We start from the raw sequence: 15901 nt of genomic DNA, 5'->3' as shown, positions 1-15901 counted from the left end.
CCCCACAGTAGTGCCCTGAACCCCAGTGTGATGCTCTGTACCCCACAGTAGTGCCCTGAACCCCAGTGTGATGCTCTGTACCCCACAGTAGTGCCCTGAACCCCAGTGCAATGCTCTGTACCCCACAGTAGTGCCCTGACCCCAGTGTGATGCTCTGTACCCCACAGTAGTGCCCTGAACCCCAGTGTGATGCTCTGTACCGCAGAGTGGGACCCTTTACTCCAGACTTGTGCCCTGAGCCCCACTATGATGCTTTTTCCCTCGCATTTTTCGGGTATCAACACTCAAGACAGCGTGCAGGGTTAGTTTGTTTGTGTTCAAACCACACTTTTTGTCTTTTCCCAAACGATTTAGGACGCCAGCAGCAACCATCATCAACCCGCCGCTCCGGACGAGCGAGCAGCAGCGGCGGGACAGCCCCGAGCCGCTGTTTGGAGCTGCCGCGGTGTTTGTCAGGCTGAGCTCGGGGCGCTTCGGCGATGCAGCGGCCGCCCGGCTCTGCCCGCCCGGCTCTGCCCGCCCGGCTCTGCCCGCCCGGCTCTGCCCGCCCGGCTCTGCCCGCCCGGCTCTGCCCGCCCGGCTCTGCCCGCCCGGCTCTGCCCGCCCGGCTCTGCCCGCAGCCCCGGCCCCGCCGCCGGGCCCCGTGCGGACGTGGCGCAGCCGGGCCGGGCGCGCTGCCAAAGGCCGGCCCGGGGGCGGAGCGGGCCGGGGCGGGGCGGTGGCGGGCAGCGGAGCGGAGCGGGGTGCGAGCCGGGCCGGCGGGGCATGGCGGGCGGCGGGGCGCTGAGGGCATTGCCCGCGCTGCTGCTGGTGGCGGCGGGCGCGCTGGGCAAGCCCACGGCGCGGCAGGAGCGGGCCCGGGCCGGAGCCGCGCAGCACGAGGACCTGCCCGGCTTCCAGTACGACCACGAGGCCTTCCTGGGCAAGGAGGAGGCGCGGAGCTTCGACCAGCTCAGCCCGGAGGAGAGCCGGGAGCGCCTGGGGTGAGCGCCCGGCCCGGGCGGGAGACGTGGCAGGGGGAGGGCCCGAGCTGGGCCCGGGGCGGAGGAGGCGGCCTGGGGCTGCCTGAGTGACCGAGGGGACAGCGGGGCTCTGTACCTCAGAGCGGTGCCCTGTACCCCACAGTGGTGCCCTGAGCTGCAGTGTCGGACCCTGTATTCCAGAGTAATGCCCTGAGCCCCAGTGTGATGCTCTGTACCCCAGAGTGGTGCCCTGAAGCCCACTATGATGTGCTTTACACCAGAGTGGGACCCTGTACTCCAGAGTAATGCCCTGAGCCCCAGTGTAGGACCCTGTACCCCAAAGTAGTGCCCTGAACCCCAGTGTGATGCTCTGTACCCACAGTGGTGCCCTGAACTGCAGTGTAGGGCCCTGTACCCCAAAGTAGTGCCCTGAACCCCAGTGTGGTACCCTGAATCCCGCTGTGAATGCTCTGTAACCCAGAGTGATGCTCTGTACCCCAAAGTAGTGCCCTGAACCCCGCTGTGATGCTCTGTACCCCGAGGTGGCACCCTGTACTCCAGAGTGGTGCCCTGAGCCCCAGTGTGATGCTCTGTACCCCAAAGTAGTGCCCTGAACCCCACTGTGATGCTCTGTACCCCACAGTACCCCAGTGTGATGCTCTGTACCCCAGAGCGGGACCCTGTATCCGAGTGGCTGCAGGTCGAAGCTCTGGGTTGTGACTTCTCTCCCACCCCGCTGGTTTTGCAAAGGAGCAGCCAGCAGTCCATGGCTTTGGGGTTCCTCCCTGCTGCCTTTTGTGGCCCCACAGCAGCAAGGCTGTCAGAGGGAGCTGCTGGGCTGGACCTGCTGCTGGAGGCTTTGCTGCTGCTGCTCCCTGCCTCTGGGACACCTGCCCACACCACATCAGTGTTAATGAGTTTCAACCATTCCTTCTCTACAGCCACAGTTTACAAATGCTCTTCAAGCATCTTCCCACTTGTGCCTTCTTTGCTCACAGTGTTTCAGCTGCTATTATTTCCATGCAAAGGGCAGGGACCGTGCCTAACTTCACTGCTTCTCCCTCCTTTACACCTACAGGAAGCCAGATCACTAAGCAGAACTAAATTTAATAGGAGTTAAAGAAAGACCCTTTAATGTAGTTACCACAAAGAAGATAGCTTAAAATACCCTGCATGTTCTCACTATGATTCCCCCCTGCCTTCTCTTCCACAGGGAGTTGCACTTGCTAATTTTCTGTCTAGTCCTACCATAAGCAGCAGCACTGCGATCTCACTCTTGATCCTTCTCAAAGCTGTCACTGCTATTTGTATGTCTCAGTGAGTAAACAGATGAAATGATTACCAGAAATTATCAACTCCATCCTCATTGTTTAAAGAAGGAGCAAAAGAAACCATGTTCTCAGCATACATGGCTATGACCTAGATTCTCATCACTTGTGTCACGAAAATGGACATGCCCTCCTAATATTGGTCTGCACTTACTGGTACAGATAATTCAGTCAGGGATGTGATTTAACAACACAGATGTTTTTAAACGATTTTTACAAACTGTAAAGCAAGGGAAGAAGTTTTAATTGATCTCACTGATTGCCCTTTGGAGGGGTGACACAGGCACATTAAAGTACAGAGTCAATAATTACCTTTTAAATGGAGGTGTCTCTCTGAGGACACATTGAGGGTGAGCACTGTGCATCTCAGCATCAAGGATATGGCTCCTGGGGGACTTTTGGGAAAGTTTCATAACTTCCAGCATTCCCCAACCTTGTAATCTTGGATAGCAGCACACTGGGAGGTAAAGAGAGGATTAAAAAAACATCTTGTGGTTTAACAGTCACATGCTGAACCCTTTCTCCCCATTTTTGTTAGGGGCAACTTCTGTAGTGGGTTACAAACAGAGTCACTTCTCAACAAGTGACTGCTCTTAGGAAGAAGGCAGATTTAATTAAAAGCTATTTTTAAATGATTTCTGGGAGAAAACAGAAACATACAGTCTGCTGCTCTAACCAGAGTGCATGCTGTTGTATTTATAAGGCATTTTACCTTGCTTAGGAAATGTGGCAGCACATTGGTCATCCCAATAATAACAACAGTAAAAAGTGAAGTCCACACAACAGCTTTTTATCTGTGCCTCTGGGAGCCTATAGGCTTGTTTTATTGCCCCCAAGACTGTTTTATTGTCCCCAGCTTCAGCTGAGAAGTGGGATGGAATAGTGCCTGTGGATGCAATGGACCTATAAAAACAGGGGAAAAGGAGAAGACATGAAGTATTTTCTGGTACACAGAAAATGTGTACCTGACTTCTTTCATGTTACACATTGCCAAGAGCTACCAGCATAATCATTTCATACCTTAACAGTAGAAAGAAATACCAGTTAAACAAATGAAATTAAATCATTGTGGGGAAAATCTGGTGACAAATATAGTCCCTCATGCAGGGAAAGGGACCACTGGCAATGGATACAGAAGAGAAAAGGTTTTCTAGTCAGTTCATCCACACTTCACTAATTCAGAAATGAAATTCAGCAGCCCCTTTTTTGCCCCATAACTCAAACAACATGTTCACAAAATCAATCTGATACTATCAGACTCACACAACATTGCTGAAGTTCAGCAGAAGCTGCTGCTGATATTTCAGCAACCACTTCTGTAACAAAGGCTTGGGCAGAGACATTGCTTCACTACTTGACAGTTCCAAATGTGGTTTCTTGGTGGAGAACCAAGATGTGGAATTGCAAAGAATGTTTAGAAGTGCAGATTGTTTTCCCTGAGGTTTAGGGAGCTCACCTGCTGAGTGTCAAGTCAGCATTTAGACAGGTCAGCTTCTGCTCTTCCCCCTGCATTGCAGTGGCACCTCAGTATTCCATGGGCATGGGATGAGCTGGCCACTGGATGAGGCACAGGGCACCTGCAGACAGGCTGCCCCTGCACCTCATGGCCAGGGGGAAGGGTGCTGGTGTGCCCAAAGCCAGCCTGGATGTGCCAGAGGGCCAAGGTGGATGTGCTCAGTTCCAAGAGCAGGCACAGAAGGCAGTTTTACAAGCTCGGCCCCAAAATGGTGAAGTTCATCAGTTGCAGAGAGATTAATTGCAGTGAGATTAGTTGCAGAGAACATAAATGGTAGAGAGAGCACTGTCCTTTTTTTTTGTTTTTTTGAACTGCAGCTGTGTGCAGAATGTTTCACTCCTGCTGGTTCCAACGGTGCTGGCAGCTTTACACAGGACAGAGGTTTATAGCCCTTTTAGTCTCTAAAATGCCAAGTCTTCCAGCCATGGCTGCAGACCTGCTGCAGACTTGATGCTGCTTTAGTGAGTAACCGGCATTCCTGGCAACACCAGCAGTACTGATTTCCACTGGGAATCAAGGAAAAGAAACAAGTGCAGGGACAGGCTGGGAAGGGGAGGCTGTGCCTGGTGGACATCCCCAGCATTACACGCTCACACTCACTGCACCCTGATGTCAGCCTGCTGCAAAGCCAGAGGACAAACTGCAGGTCTCCGCCAAATCCTGGATTTTTGCTCGGCTTGCCTCCAGCAAGTTTGAGTTCAGGCTTTGTCCTGAAGTGAAGTTGCTGTCTGTCATGGATATATTTTCTGAAAAATACTTTTGCTAGGATTTTTCCTGCTGAGAAGCCTCAGAGGAAAAGAAAAACAATAATTATCTGCTGCTGTGGAATGCAACAGGTGCATCTTTGATTGGTCCATGTGAGTTGTTTCTATTTGATGACCAATTGCAGGTCCACCATTCTTTTCCTTGTTAGCCTCCGGATGAAATCCTTTCTTCTATTCTTTTAGTATAGTTTTAATAATTTTCTTTTAATATATATTTTAATATATATTAATCTATATTAAAATATATAAAATCATATTCTATATCATTATATATTATATATTATACTATTATATATTATATTATTATATATTATATTAACATAATATTATATATAATATTATTATAAAATTCTAATATATAATATTAGAATTAAATATATTCTATGTATTATATACAATATATTATATATAATAAATAGAATGTAATTAAAATTATATTACATATAATATTACAAATAATAATTATTATATGATATATTATGTTTTATTATTAATTATATTAATATATATAAAAGATATAACATATATATTAAAATAGATATTAAAATAAATAAATACATATTTTAATATATATTAATATCATTTTCTTTTAATATATCATAAAATAGATAATTTTCTTTTTAATATATAATAAAATAATAAATCAGCCTTCTGAAATATGGAGTGAAAATTCTCATCTCTTCCCTCATCCCGTGACCCCTGCCAGCACCACCACAGGTGTCTCCTGCTCTGAGCCAGCACAGCCACTCCCTGTAGGCAGTGAAGAACAGATGCCCCTAAGACAGGAGGCACAACCTAAGAAAAAGAAAGCCAGGTATTCTCTGCTCACTAATTTTAGTTGTGCAAGTTTCCTTTGAGTTATTCATAGCAATGCTGAATAACAAACAGAGACACATTCCTTTATATGATGTGTAAAATGCAGGAAAACCTTAACCAGTAGGACAGCTTTAGGAGTTTGGGGCACTGTGTTTTTGTGGAAAATCAGGGCCAGATGAAGATTACTAAAATTGGCCTGACATGCAGTAGGGTTTTAATGATGCTGATCTCTTTTTACAGGAAGATTGTGGACAGAATAGATGATGACAAAGATGGCTATATCACAACAGAGGAGTTAAAAACCTGGATTAAACGAGTGCAGAAACGCTACATCTATGAAAATGTGGCCAAAGTTTGGAAAGATTATGATCTAAACAAGGATGATAAAATTGCCTGGGAAGAATACAAGCAAGCTACATATGGTTATTATCTAGGTAAGAGAACAGATTGTATGATCGAGGATTTTTAAGATTATAAAATATGATTTCTTGCCTTGCAGACAACTGGAGGTTGTTGTCACATTGAGGACTCTTGAAGCTCACATTAAATTTTATGGATGCTCAGAGGTCAAAAGCACTTTTTAGTTATTTATTGCAGCCCTTTGCACATGGGTCACCAGCACACAGAAGGTTTTGTAGAGGTATCATTAAATATACTGACACAGCTGAATTAAAGTCTCCTCCAGTTAGAAGTATATTATTTTTTAGCATTGAAAAGGGTACTTCAATTAAAAAATAATATATTGTCTAATTAACTGTATTTGTGAATTTAGTCTCTAAAATCCCAAGTCTAGATGTTAAAAATGTAGCCTGTGTCTAAGCTACAGCAAAGTTATTGATTAAAGTCATTCTTGCAGAATAACATGCTTCAGACTGTGATCAACAGCACATGAAAATCCTTAACAAATCAGGCAAAATAAACATTTATTAAAAAAAAATACCTGAATTCCCCCCACCCCCCTCCACATTCCCTTTGCTTTTATAAGTTAATGAAGGAGGAGGAGGAGAAGAGATCACTTAAGCTAAAGGGCAATACTGACAGAGCAACAAATCAGTATTAATTGACCATTTATACTTACTGGAAATGAGAAAACAATATTTACCTACCACAGAGGCAGTTTCTGGAGCAAGCTTCCTGTAGCAGTAATAATTCCATAGTCTACCTTAGATTTAAATGGAGTTTGTTACATTTGTGAAAGGAAATATTTAACACACAGTCCCTGCAGAATTATCCCTGGAACCCTTCTCAGCCTTGTCTTTGCTTCCTCTAAGCCCCAAGATTTGGAGAGCAGCATTGTGGGCTTGTGTTAATTAATACTTAAAACTCCCATCTGTAATTCCTGACCCAGTCTTTTTCACATATGTTTGTCTCCCAACATGTGAATTGTGAAATTGTTATGAGTATTTTTCATTTTTCAAGTCAGTTTAATGATCCTATTTTAAAAATTATATCAAATACCATTCCTTTTATGCCACTGAACACTCTGAAAAAATGCCATTGTTTTAAACTGAAAAGAATTGTTAGGTTCCCTGTAGCAGAGGTCTAGCACTGAGATAATTTCAGTCAGTCTGCCACCTTCTGAACCACATTTCCTTGGTTTGCTCTTCTTGAAATTGAAAAGTTGTGTGGATCATACTGATTCCTAAAGATGAAGAAAACTACTGTGAATGAAGTCTACCCCAAATATTGCCTCAGTGGTGCTTGTAAAGGCAGATAAAAAAAATCTCTGAGGGAATACTGCAAAACCCATTATTCTGGATTGTAAGAGAAGGCTTGCTCAGAAATTTACCTCCTACTACTGTCACCTTTAAAAATCAAACCAAGTATTTGACCCCTGAGTTTTAAACTTCATGGGGAAGAGAATTTCCATTTAGAGCAACAGCTATTCTGGCAATAAACCTTTTTATTTCTAAACTCAAACAGCTTTGTTTTGCTAGTATGTTTTAAAGGAGAACACCTCTGAGATCATCTTGATTTGTCTGCAGAAAATCCAGAAGAATTCCAAGATGCAACTGATCAGCACAGTTTTAAGAAAATGCTGCCCAGAGATGAAAGACGATTCAAAGCTGCAGACCTGGATGGAGACTTGGCTGCCACTCATGAGGAGTTCACTGCTTTCCTGCACCCAGAGGAGTTTGAGCACATGAAAAACATTGTTGTCTTAGTAAGCAAAGCAAAATCAATGCCATTGTTTCTGCTTTTATGGGTGAATTTGAAGGCTTCTCTCACCTTTCCAGGCAGGGTTTAGAAAGAGACACGCACATAAAAGCTAAGTGGGGAACAGAAAGGGGTGCCTTTCATGATAATCACTTGGTTTAGAAGTCTCAACATAAGAAAGACTTTTTAAGTGCACTTAGACAGCTCCTAAATTGAATCAAGAAACAATCTTGGGGCACAGACTTAAACCAAAATATAAGGAGGGTGTGCTGACATACAGCAGCTGAGTGTTTCATGCAGGCTGGTATCTGCCCCTAACATAAGCAGTTCATTCATACAGGGAATTTATTCAACATGAAAGGATATTTTTATATTCATTGTGCAAACAACAGTCCCACTGGGTTTAGTGAGACTACATTCACTTGTGTACAGGGGCAGGTCAAGGCCTCAGAACATTAAATTATCAAAGGCAGGTGATCAGAGCTCTCAGTTTTTCTTGATGACTTTCATGCAAAATTGTTTCCCAGGAAACCTTAGAAGACATAGACAAAAACGAGGATGGTTTTGTGGATCAAGATGAATACATTGGTAAGTGTTGTTACTTGTTTCTTATATAATCTCCAGTCCATTTTTCCATCTTCTCTCAAACTGGCAGCAGCATTAACAACCCAGAGTGAACAGTTCAACTATTTTATACCAGCCATCCAACCCAGAAAGTTTAATTTCATTTTAGGTAGATAGCAACATGACCAGGAAGAATTCCTCATGCTTCACAACACAAAATTCTCCTCTTGCTCTTATTTAACTCAGCTAAGAGTTATATGAGAACAAAAGAGAATCTGGAATAATATTTTTCATGGCAGGGATATTCTTTGAATATTGCACCATGTTAACTGCTGTTTGAAGGCACTGTTTAGAAATGCAGGAGGATGAGAAAATGAATTAGTCTTTTCCCAAATAAATGGTTTTGGATGGTGCTCAAATATCCAAGACACCTGGGAATCAACCATTGCAAAAAGAGAAAGTTCACCTTGTTCCTGCTAGGTTTTTTTCCTAGTTTAATTAGTAAGTAAAGCCCATACTTCTGTACTGATGATACCATTCTATTTTGATGAGTTTTAAATCCAGAAAGTAGCACTGAGAAGGCATTAGTGCAAAGTTGGATGAAGCTTTCTGTTTCTAGTGGTGCTATAAAGATCACTTCACATAGAATCAGGAACAATATACACACACTAATTAATGGCAGGGGGTTCTGTTCCTTGTAAATTATATTTAGCCCAGAAAGTGAATGCTATTCATCTATGACTGAAATAACAGAGCAGCATAATTTCCACAGTAATTTCAGTTCATTCAGTGACATTACCTACATATAATTATAAGGTAATTGTCAACATTTGTTACCATGTGAATGCTGGTTCTTCTTGTCTTCTATAGATAGGAACATAGAATGTTCTAGTCACGATCACCCCACATTGGCAAGGATGATAAAATCAAATTGACAGGACATGTCAGTTGCTTCAAATAAACAATATAATTTGCACTTTAAAAAAATGAAAAAAGAAAGTGAATGTGTTGTCTGAAGTTTTCTTCCTGAGTTGAGAAAACTATGCTTAAAATATTCCTACTTTCCTTTTTCAGATGTATTTTTTTTTTTAATTTTGATGAAGTTGGGATTAATAAACCAACAGAAAACGAAATCTCTTCTTTGGTAGTTTATAAGGAGCAACAAAAAGAAGTCCAAAAATTTCAGTCTCTAGATGGAGTATTTGTTGGGGGGATCTGTTGAAGCTTATAGAATGATCCCACCCTCCATTCCCTTCTTTGCACCCATTTTGTCTTTTGCAAAATTTGGTTTAGATTTACACAAGCAGCGGAGCAAAATGCCTATAAAAATGTTGAGCAGAGAGGACTAAATTCTCACTGTGCATGGGCAGGTAACAGAGTATTTCAGGGACACTGGGGACAGTGACAATGGAGAGCCTCAGCCCAGTGTCAGGGGTACTTACTCCTGCCTTGGAATTCAGCATTTGTGTTTCCCACAGGTACCAGCCAGCCTCTGACCCTCACACCATCCATGAGGGCCCTTGAAAACCAAATCCAGAAGGCACTGGAGAGGAGAGGAGTAGTGTCACAAAGCAGGTTTCATTCTAAATAGAGAAGTGGAAGGCTTGAGGATGAGTAGGAAAGGATTGGCCACAGTGACCAGAAGGATGACAGAGACACCACTCATGATTTGGAAAGCCCTGTGATGTAAAGAACATTGGTTTGAATAATCACTGCTGCTGTGCTGTGTTTATGCAGAAAGCAGCTGCCACTGTGGCTCCCAAAATGCAGCACAGGAGTGATGTGCAGAGCAGCTGGGGTGTGTGACCTCTGCATGCTGCCACACACACTGCTCCCTCCCCAGGTCCCAGGCTGTGACCAGTGCTCTGTGCCTGTGGCTCCTCACACAGTGCACCATGACTCCTGACTTCTGCAGCTCTTTCCTGGAGCAGTGTCTTCTGCTGGAATGTGCTGCAGCACTGCATGCCTAAATGAGAGCTGATCTCCTAAGCTGAATGTCTCTCACACAAGACTTCTCTAAAATGCATGCAGGTTCCATTTAGCAATTTTTGTTTGCCTAAATTCCCCCTGTGCCTTTTTTCCTGTAATCACTCTGCTGGCTGGAGTCTGATCTTATCCACAAAGACATTTGCTGGCAGGGACAAGATAAAATGGCTGAGTTCCTTTCTCCCCATGTGACCAAGCCTAGCACTAAAGCTTAAGACTGCTGTTCAGCCAAAGATCCTTAGAGGATTTTGTTCATTCTGAATTTCAGATGATGGCCTTTGAACATGTTAGCTGTCCTGTTAGCCCCACCAGAAGTGCACAGGTATGATACAGGGTGCTGTGAGAATGGGCAGAATCACCAGCAGTGAAGAAATAGGCCTGAGAGAAGATGCAGCTACTCCATCTGCACCCCACATTTCTCTTTCTGTACAGAGACACTGTGCAAAGAATGAAAAGTTCAGTCTCCTCTGAGGAACACTGAAAAATCTTTATTTTGTGCTTAATTTGAAAAGTAAATAGGACTCAAGTAAGACCCTTATTTCCTCTCCAGCTGATATGTTTGCAAATGAGGAGGGTGGACCAGAGCCCGACTGGGTGATTACAGAGCGTGAGCAGTTCTCAGATTTCCGTGATCTCAACAAGGATGGAAAGATGGACAAAGATGAGATCCAGCACTGGATCCTCCCCCAGGACTATGACCATGCACTAGCTGAAGCCAGGCACTTAGTCTATGAATCTGATGTAGACAAGGTATGTGGTGCTCCAGTGTTGTTTTTAAAGAAGTTATATAGGGTCTTGTGGGTTTTTTAAAACACCAGCTTGCAAGAATTTATTCCTACTAACTTTAGAGGCTAGACTTGCTAATGGATTAAAGAGGCTAGACTTCTCTTTAGAGGCTAGACTTGCTGGTGGATTAATGTTTCCATCCCAATCTCAGCTGGTAGTGTTAGAATTACAAAGTGTTACAATACAGTTTATCAGCTTTAGAAGGTCCCCTGGTTTTCATTAGATGAGATGAGAAACTATCACTATTTTAACACAGCAAAAAATACTCTTTTTCCTTTAAGAGTGGTCATTACTTCTGTATGTTAATATAGACTAAGAGAGGTAAATAAAGTTACATTTAGATACCCCTTGTACTCAAATATAGGGGTAGCAAACCCACTCTTAGTTCTATATTCAAGCACATACCTTTCACTTAAACACTAGCTCTGATCAGGGACAGCATATGAGGAACCTGAAAGCCAAAATGCTCTGAACACAGAAAACTGCTAACATAAGCAACCACCTTCCACAAAGTGCACCAGAGGATTTTTGTTTTTACAGTCAGGAAGATGAACCAAACCACAAAACTGTGCACCAGGTAATCCACTGTTAACCTACTGTTCCTACTGCTTGGCATTACAAAGAACTTTCAGTTAGCAGTTTGACCTACCTGAAGCTTGTGGGGCTTCTGTCTTCCACTAAGGCCCAAATTTCACTCACTGTGACAGCTACAAATGATTGCTGAACCTGCAGTCTGCTGCTGTGAAGAACTGTTTCCCAGGGCTCTTGCAAGTCTGTGCTGGTGTGTCTTTGTGTCTTAGACTTAGTTCTGAAAATATTCTTACAGAGTTGTTTTTTGGTTTTTTTTTCTTCTACCAGGATCAAAAACTAACAAAAGAGGAAGTTCTAGACAACTGGAACATGTTTGTTGGAAGTCAAGCTACCAATTATGGGGAGGACCTCACGAGAAACCATGATGAGCTATGATCTAGTGTGCCAGCCAGTGTGCCACACATCTTTTCTCCACATTACTGAAATCACTGTGTCCATCCCCTCCAGGATGGAAGATGGCCAAGGGACACTCACAACTGAATTACTTGCATTAAGATTATTTTTAACATGCCAGCTTATTACCTCAGAAACCACATAGAAATAGCTTTTTTACTCCTTTCACATGGTTAAATACCATCTTTAGTTACTAGAGTTTTATTTTTGAAAAAATTAAGAGGGTAACTTTTCTGAATAGGTTAGAGCCTGGCATGGAAAAGGGACTTTTAAAAACATTGCAAAGATCTTTAATAGCCAAGTATTTTCTTCAAATACCCACTTTTACCATAGTGAAATGCACCTAGGATTAGAACCCTAATGTTTAATCAGACTTAAGTTATTTAGTTGTCTTTTCTAATAGTTTAGAGGTGACCCTTTGAGCCTCCTGCCCAGAGAAGAGTTTGATACCAGCTTTGTCTCCACAGAGTTGCTGTGTTGGGTGAGTGCTGCTGCAGCCCCCTGGCTCCTGCTCCAGTGTGCAAATGCACAGGTCCCTTGTTCCTGACCCTGCATTCCCAGGCAGGGATGCAGAGTCCAGCCTGGCAGCTGCTCCTTCCACAGCAGGGTAATGTACAGCTGTTTGTGGGCCCTTGGCCTGGCTGCTTCCTGGGAGGAGTTGTGCCACATGGAGCATAATTTATCTCCTGCTTTTCACACTTCACCCCAGCCCTGCTTCTGTTCACACAGTGTGAATGGCAGCAGCTCTGTGATGGAGAAGGAGTGAGACATGTCATCCCTCTGGGCCTTCTGTCTCCTCTGCCACTAAGAGGACAGATTCTTGTGGCTGAACTTCTGGGTTTGTGTGTTTATACCTGTAACTCTAGAGACAGCTCTCCTTCCAAAAAAGGGGGAAGTTTTCCGCATAGGTGCTTTATTTTTTACTGTATAATGTGAGTTGTTACATGTATATTTTTATATAACCAACTTCTCCAAGTTTGGTTGTTTTTATCTGTACTGGTTTGAAAAGAAGCACAATAAAACCAATACTTCTTTTTGATACTGTGAAGGTGCAATAACACTAACACAGATTAGCAGAGAGATGATGTGAAAACACAAACCAAGCCTCTAAAGCCAGTAGTTACCAAAGCACTGGGATGGTCATTTCCAAAAGCATCTGCACATACAACCCCAACTGTTCTTTGTCACCTCGTTAAATAAAAAAAAGAAAATCCAAAAAGAAGTGCATTATACATAGCAGCTGTAACTAGAATTTGTTCTGGACACTAGTACTGGGAGATCAGGACTCCCCGGCAGCATTCTCTGGGAGGTTCCTGGAAGGTTTGGTGTAAAACATCACACCCTGAACAATCCAGAGGGGAGCTTTGAGACTCCCAGGCTGTGAGACACTTCAGCAGTTCAACACATTTGTAAAAATCATCAGGAGGCAGTGCAAAACTGTGACCTCTGTGAACACTGCCATTTTTATAAGGTCACGGAAGAACCCTGGTGCAATATTTTACATCTTGCAGTTGAAGATAATTAAATGTAGATTGCTGAGTCTGACAGAAATTACATGTGCTTGCTGGCAGCACCACTAAGCTTTTGGGGTGCACATCTTGTGACATTGCCAGCAATGTCTCTGAAAAATCCCCACCTCTCCCACTAACATAGAGCAGGGAAAATGTCATAAAAGTGAACTGGTTTTGTTTTTACAGTACCCTCAAGTTAAATAAAAGCCTAAATGCAGTGTTATCTGGAAAGCAATAAAATTGTATCTTGGCACGTGAAAATGATTATATATTTTCTTTATGGCTTGGATTTGGAAAGGTTTATTGTACTCAATAATCCTGACAATCTTTATCAAACTAACATGTTTTGCTAACAGATTTTCAGCACTCTCTGTGTACTCAGATTATCTTCTGCTGTTTCAGGAAACAATACCTCAAAAGACCTCAAAAAACCACTTGTTTCCTGCAAGTGAAACTGCAGCTCAGGCTGGATACTAAGCCAAGGATTTTCACTGGAGCCCAGGGGAAGGTTGTTTGCTCACTCTTGTTGAAATTCAGTGGGAGTTGGGTGCTGAGACACTAAGCATTGTTGCCCACAGCTAAACATGACACTTCTGAATGCTCTGTGCACTGTCCCAACAAAAAACCACATCTGTGCTTTGACAAGCAATCACATTTTCTTCCACGTTACTAAATGAGTTTGGAACAGAATTAGCAGCACACAAGAGAAAAATCCTGTTCTCATATTTGTTCTTGATTCCTGTTACTGCTTGGAACACATTGGTATTTTCCAGGGTAAAACTGTACTTACGTGACTAAGAATGCTGAAATCAGAGGAGCTTTTCACACAAACAGTAACTGAAAATTCAGATCCAGAAAAAGGTTTTCTTTTTTTTTCCAAAAGAATGGTACTCAGCATATATCCAGCTAGGAAAAAGGCAAATATGCCAATTAGAATGAGGTTTAAAATAATCAAATTATTTATCAATAGTGGGTTATGGGGTCATAGTATGATTAGGAGCTTTTTTAATGAAGCAGTTTTAGAGAACATAAGTATCCCTGATGTGATTTCATTTTAAAGGCTCCCCTGTTTCTGCAGTTCTCCAGGGTGTTTCTCTTACCAACATTCAGTAATGGCACAGTACATTCCATGCTCTAAATTTCCCTTTCAAGCTCAATGCACTATGGAAGAGTAACTCCAAAAGAGACTAGAGCTTCTGGGTTTAAATTTAACACTATTTAAGGGAAGCAAACCTTTGCTAGGGGATATAACTGTTAACATTGTGATTTTTCAAGCCTAAGGTTTCTAATGGGGTTTGACTGTTCCAGAGATAACATTTTCTTTCCTAGGTAACATATTTCAACTCATATTATGAGCAAACATTACAAAATTTTAGTGTAATGTGAAATACTGAAATGTCAGATAGCATTATTTATCTTCTTAATATGACTAAAACCATTAATTGCTGGGAGCCATACTTCATCCCAGCAACATGAAAATCCATTTTGTGCCTATCTTGTCAGTTATTGCCGATTTTCTTAATCAATTGTGACACAGTGAAATTCTGTTGGGAAGCATGTTTATATATTTGCAGCTGCAGGATCTGTATGGTAACTTATTACACAGATCCTCCACTAACTCAGTGTTTTTGCCATGACTATGCCACAATACATCAAAGGTGCATTTTTCTTACTTAGATATCTGGAATAGCCCATTATTATTGCCCATGCAGTTTTAATTATTGGGATTTATGAAATGAGCTAAGTGGCTAATGTTCATTGTCTTATAATTCCATTTAATGATTCAGTCAGGTTGAATGTCTCCTGTTCCAATGAAAGGGGCTGTACAGAACTCCCTAGAGAGAGATCACAGCCCATCCTGCTGCTGTTACAAGAGTACCTTACAATAGTTGCAGAATGTTTAATTATTTGCTGTGCAGAAGCTGATCTTGATCCCACTGAAGTTATCATGAACTCCTAGTTCTAAGGAATATAAGAATTACTCTAAGGCCTTGGCCACACAAAGGCAAGCAGAGCAATGGGGTGGTGGGACTGGAGGTCAGAATTACCTTACAACCAGCAGATCCTGATCTCCTTACTGCCACTGACCACTAACATTTAGGAATTAGTTCATACTCCTGTGAGATAGGCTGTAAGTAGTTCATGGAAGGCAGTGTGTAAAGTCTTTGTGGTCTGCTCAGGGAGCCTGAAGCGTTTTATTGAGTCATGGTAGCATCACCCTTAGCAAATGAAGTGAGTTTTACAGAGTGACAGAAGCATCTAAAAAAAAAAAAAAAAGATTTCATAGCTAAAAATTTTGCACAACCTGACTTGGCCTATAGCCAAGCACTTGGAAGCATCCAGCATTTCTCTTTTCATGGCTGCAGTTTAGTTGTGCTGTGTTCCATTCAGAGTATCCAGCACATTAACCATTTCCACTAATCTCAAAGGGAGAACTGAGGGTTGTTTCCCACTGAAGTTTCAGGCACCAGGAAGGATGATGTCCCTGAGACTCAAGTGCTGTATAGATTACCCCAGGCATGGTGAA

General features: G+C 42.7%; 1 protein-coding gene across 2 annotated transcripts; it reads left to right on the top strand.

The window, feature by feature from the left end:
* Window positions 1–749: 749 nt before the first annotated feature.
* Window positions 750–13635, top strand: RCN1 (reticulocalbin 1). Of its 2 annotated transcripts, none has more exons than XM_058806940.1 (6): window positions 750–983; window positions 5627–5820; window positions 7372–7550; window positions 8071–8131; window positions 10644–10843; window positions 11738–13635. In XM_058806940.1, exons 1-6 carry the CDS (start codon window positions 766–768, stop codon window positions 11843–11845), a joined length of 960 nt encoding a protein of 319 aa, XP_058662923.1. In that variant the 5' UTR covers window positions 750–765; the 3' UTR covers window positions 11846–13635. The 2 variants fall into 2 exon arrangements, with proteins under 2 accessions (XP_058662923.1, XP_058662924.1); XM_058806941.1 differs by lacking the exon at window positions 750–983 and adding an exon at window positions 5314–5384.
* The last annotated feature ends 2266 nt before the right edge of the window (window positions 13636–15901 follow it).

The sequence above is a fragment of the Ammospiza caudacuta genome, chromosome 6 (genome assembly GCF_027887145.1).
Source record: "Ammospiza caudacuta isolate bAmmCau1 chromosome 6, bAmmCau1.pri, whole genome shotgun sequence".
NCBI lineage: Eukaryota > Metazoa > Chordata > Aves > Passeriformes > Passerellidae > Ammospiza > Ammospiza caudacuta.
Note: the sequence above shows the minus strand (reverse complement) of the source record. Positions and strands in the feature narration are given on the sequence as shown.

Coding starts and splice junctions, on each gene's coding strand:
- RCN1 (XM_058806940.1), top strand. CDS start 766: ATGGCGGGCGGCGGGGCGCTGAGGGCATTGCCCGCGCTGCTGCTGGTG. Junction 5,821..7,371: donor TACATATGGTTATTATCTAG/GTAAGAGAACAG, acceptor ATTTGTCTGCAG/AAAATCCAGAAGAATTCCAA. Junction 10,844..11,737: donor ATGAATCTGATGTAGACAAG/GTATGTGGTGCT, acceptor TTCTTCTACCAG/GATCAAAAACTAACAAAAGA.